At 46.9% G+C, this 1,809-nt stretch overlaps 1 protein-coding gene across 2 annotated transcripts; it reads right to left on the reverse strand.

The window, feature by feature from the left end:
• Positions 1 to 249: 249 nt before the first annotated feature.
• On the reverse strand, positions 250 to 1,344 carry LOC114628799 (cell cycle control protein 50A). Of its 2 annotated transcripts, XM_028776741.1 has the most exons (2): positions 1,113 to 1,344; positions 250 to 1,004 (listed from the first exon to the last, which is right to left on the reverse strand). In XM_028776741.1, exons 1-2 carry the CDS (start codon positions 1,342 to 1,344, stop codon positions 250 to 252), a joined length of 987 nt encoding a protein of 328 aa, XP_028632574.1. The 2 variants fall into 2 exon arrangements, with proteins under 2 accessions (XP_028632574.1, XP_028632573.1); XM_028776740.1 differs by having other exon boundaries at positions 250 to 1,344.
• Between the last annotated feature and the right edge of the window lie 465 nt (positions 1,345 to 1,809).

A 1,809-nucleotide genomic window follows, 5' to 3' on the forward strand; every position in this document is an offset into this window, starting at 1 on the left:
GCTAGAGGACCAAGCAAAAGCCAGGCAGGAAATGTGGATTCCATCCTCACCTCTCAGCACCTTGTGACCGACGGAAAGACTCAGTTTTTTTCTTTTTAAAATGATGAAGTGTTTTATTTACATTTAGTCTTTTTAAAGTTATGTGCCAACTTAAAAATGACATACTAACCAGGCATCAGCATTCAAAAGCTAGGTTGAACAGGACCGGCCTTGATGAATATGCAGCAGGTTTGGTTTCAGAATGTAAAATTAAATGGTGATATAAGCCATATTACTACTGTTTCTAGAGTTATTATCAATTGCTAGCAGTACAACTCCCAGAAGGAAGTAGATGGATCCAACAGTAATATAAGCAATTCCCAAAAATGGATTCTTTCTTCCCATCCATGAACTAGTGCTCAAGATCATCCGTTTTCGTCCATCAAAGGAATGTACAGGGTAATTGTATGTGATGTTCAAATAGTACTGTCCAGCTGGTAATGTCGGGTGTAAATCATCTCTCCACTCTATAAGACGATACAACTTACGAAAAGTAGGAAATGCTGCAGTACGCATCCAAAGAATAAAGTCTTCATTTATGAATCCATTGTTACTTTCATCATCAGGGTCTAGCTCATATACTGGTTTATGCCAGTTTACTGGCTTTGTTGTATCTTTAAACTTTTCTTGGAGGGTGTCTCTTCCAGGTGGATTTCTGAATTTCACATTTTTATCTGGCCACCAAGCAATACCTTTTTTCTTCAAAGGAATTGGAATAGGCTTGGGATCAGTTTCATTGGCAACCAGAAACAATTCTAACGTATCGTTAAACATGCTGTTGGCAATAGCTCCATATGGAGCAATTGGTTTGTCTTCGTTTCTCCGATAAGGTTCACATTCCTTACTTGGATTAAGCAAAGCACTAGGGTCTCCATTTAACTGGCTATCATCTCGAGATTTCACATAACGACGATGATTTTGATAGAAATTAGACAGTCCATAATACATAAGCACATTGCCCTCAAACGACTGTTCCAGTGTGAAGTTAATGATACAAGCACAAGACGTCACATCCGAAGATAAACATTTATTGCAGGGGCTGGAAGGTTCTGTTCCAGTGTAATCAATCTCAATCTCACGGATGTTCTTGGCGGTGATGAAGATGCCGATGCCGATGGGGATGAAGATGAGGCTGATGATGAAGAAGGTGGGCAGCACCGTGCAGGCCGTGAGGATGGGCTGCCAGTCGGGCAGCCGTTGAAGTTTGAAGGTCGTGTTATCTGGTCTCCGGGTCTTGGTGGCGCCCCTAGGAGGGCCCGTGCGCCCGCCGTCCACCTCATTCTTCGCGCTATAGTTCATCGCCATCGGGCTTAGGCTCAGCCACGTCCAGCTGGGCCGCCCAGAGGACCTGCCTGCCGACGATGGCAGGAGATGCGCCGCTGCCGCTACTGCCTCCACCACCCGCGCCGCCATCGGGGAGGCTGGAGAGGCGGGACACACTTCTGCGGACGGCCGGAAGCGGGAGTCTTCAGGAGACGCCCCAGGGAGGGAGAGAGAAGAAATAGGGAGAAGATCGAGGGACGAGGGGAGGGGAGAAGGATGGAAGGGGGAGGAAAAAAGCAGACGCACCCTGATCAACTGCCCTGTTGAAGTGTTTAGGCCAGGCACGCGGCTATGTGAGGGCATGCCGGAAAGACTTATTTTATCCTCTAGCATGATGACAGCAGGATGGCCAGGGCCATCTGGACATCTTCCTCAACCCCTGTCAGAAAGCAGGAAGAAGGTCTTAGAAAGGCAGGACTTGGTAGAGGGCAACCATCAGACCTACAC

The sequence above is a fragment of the Grammomys surdaster genome, unplaced genomic scaffold, assembly GCF_004785775.1.
Source record: "Grammomys surdaster isolate TR1022 unplaced genomic scaffold, NIH_TR_1.0 271, whole genome shotgun sequence".
Lineage (NCBI taxonomy): Eukaryota > Metazoa > Chordata > Mammalia > Rodentia > Muridae > Grammomys > Grammomys surdaster.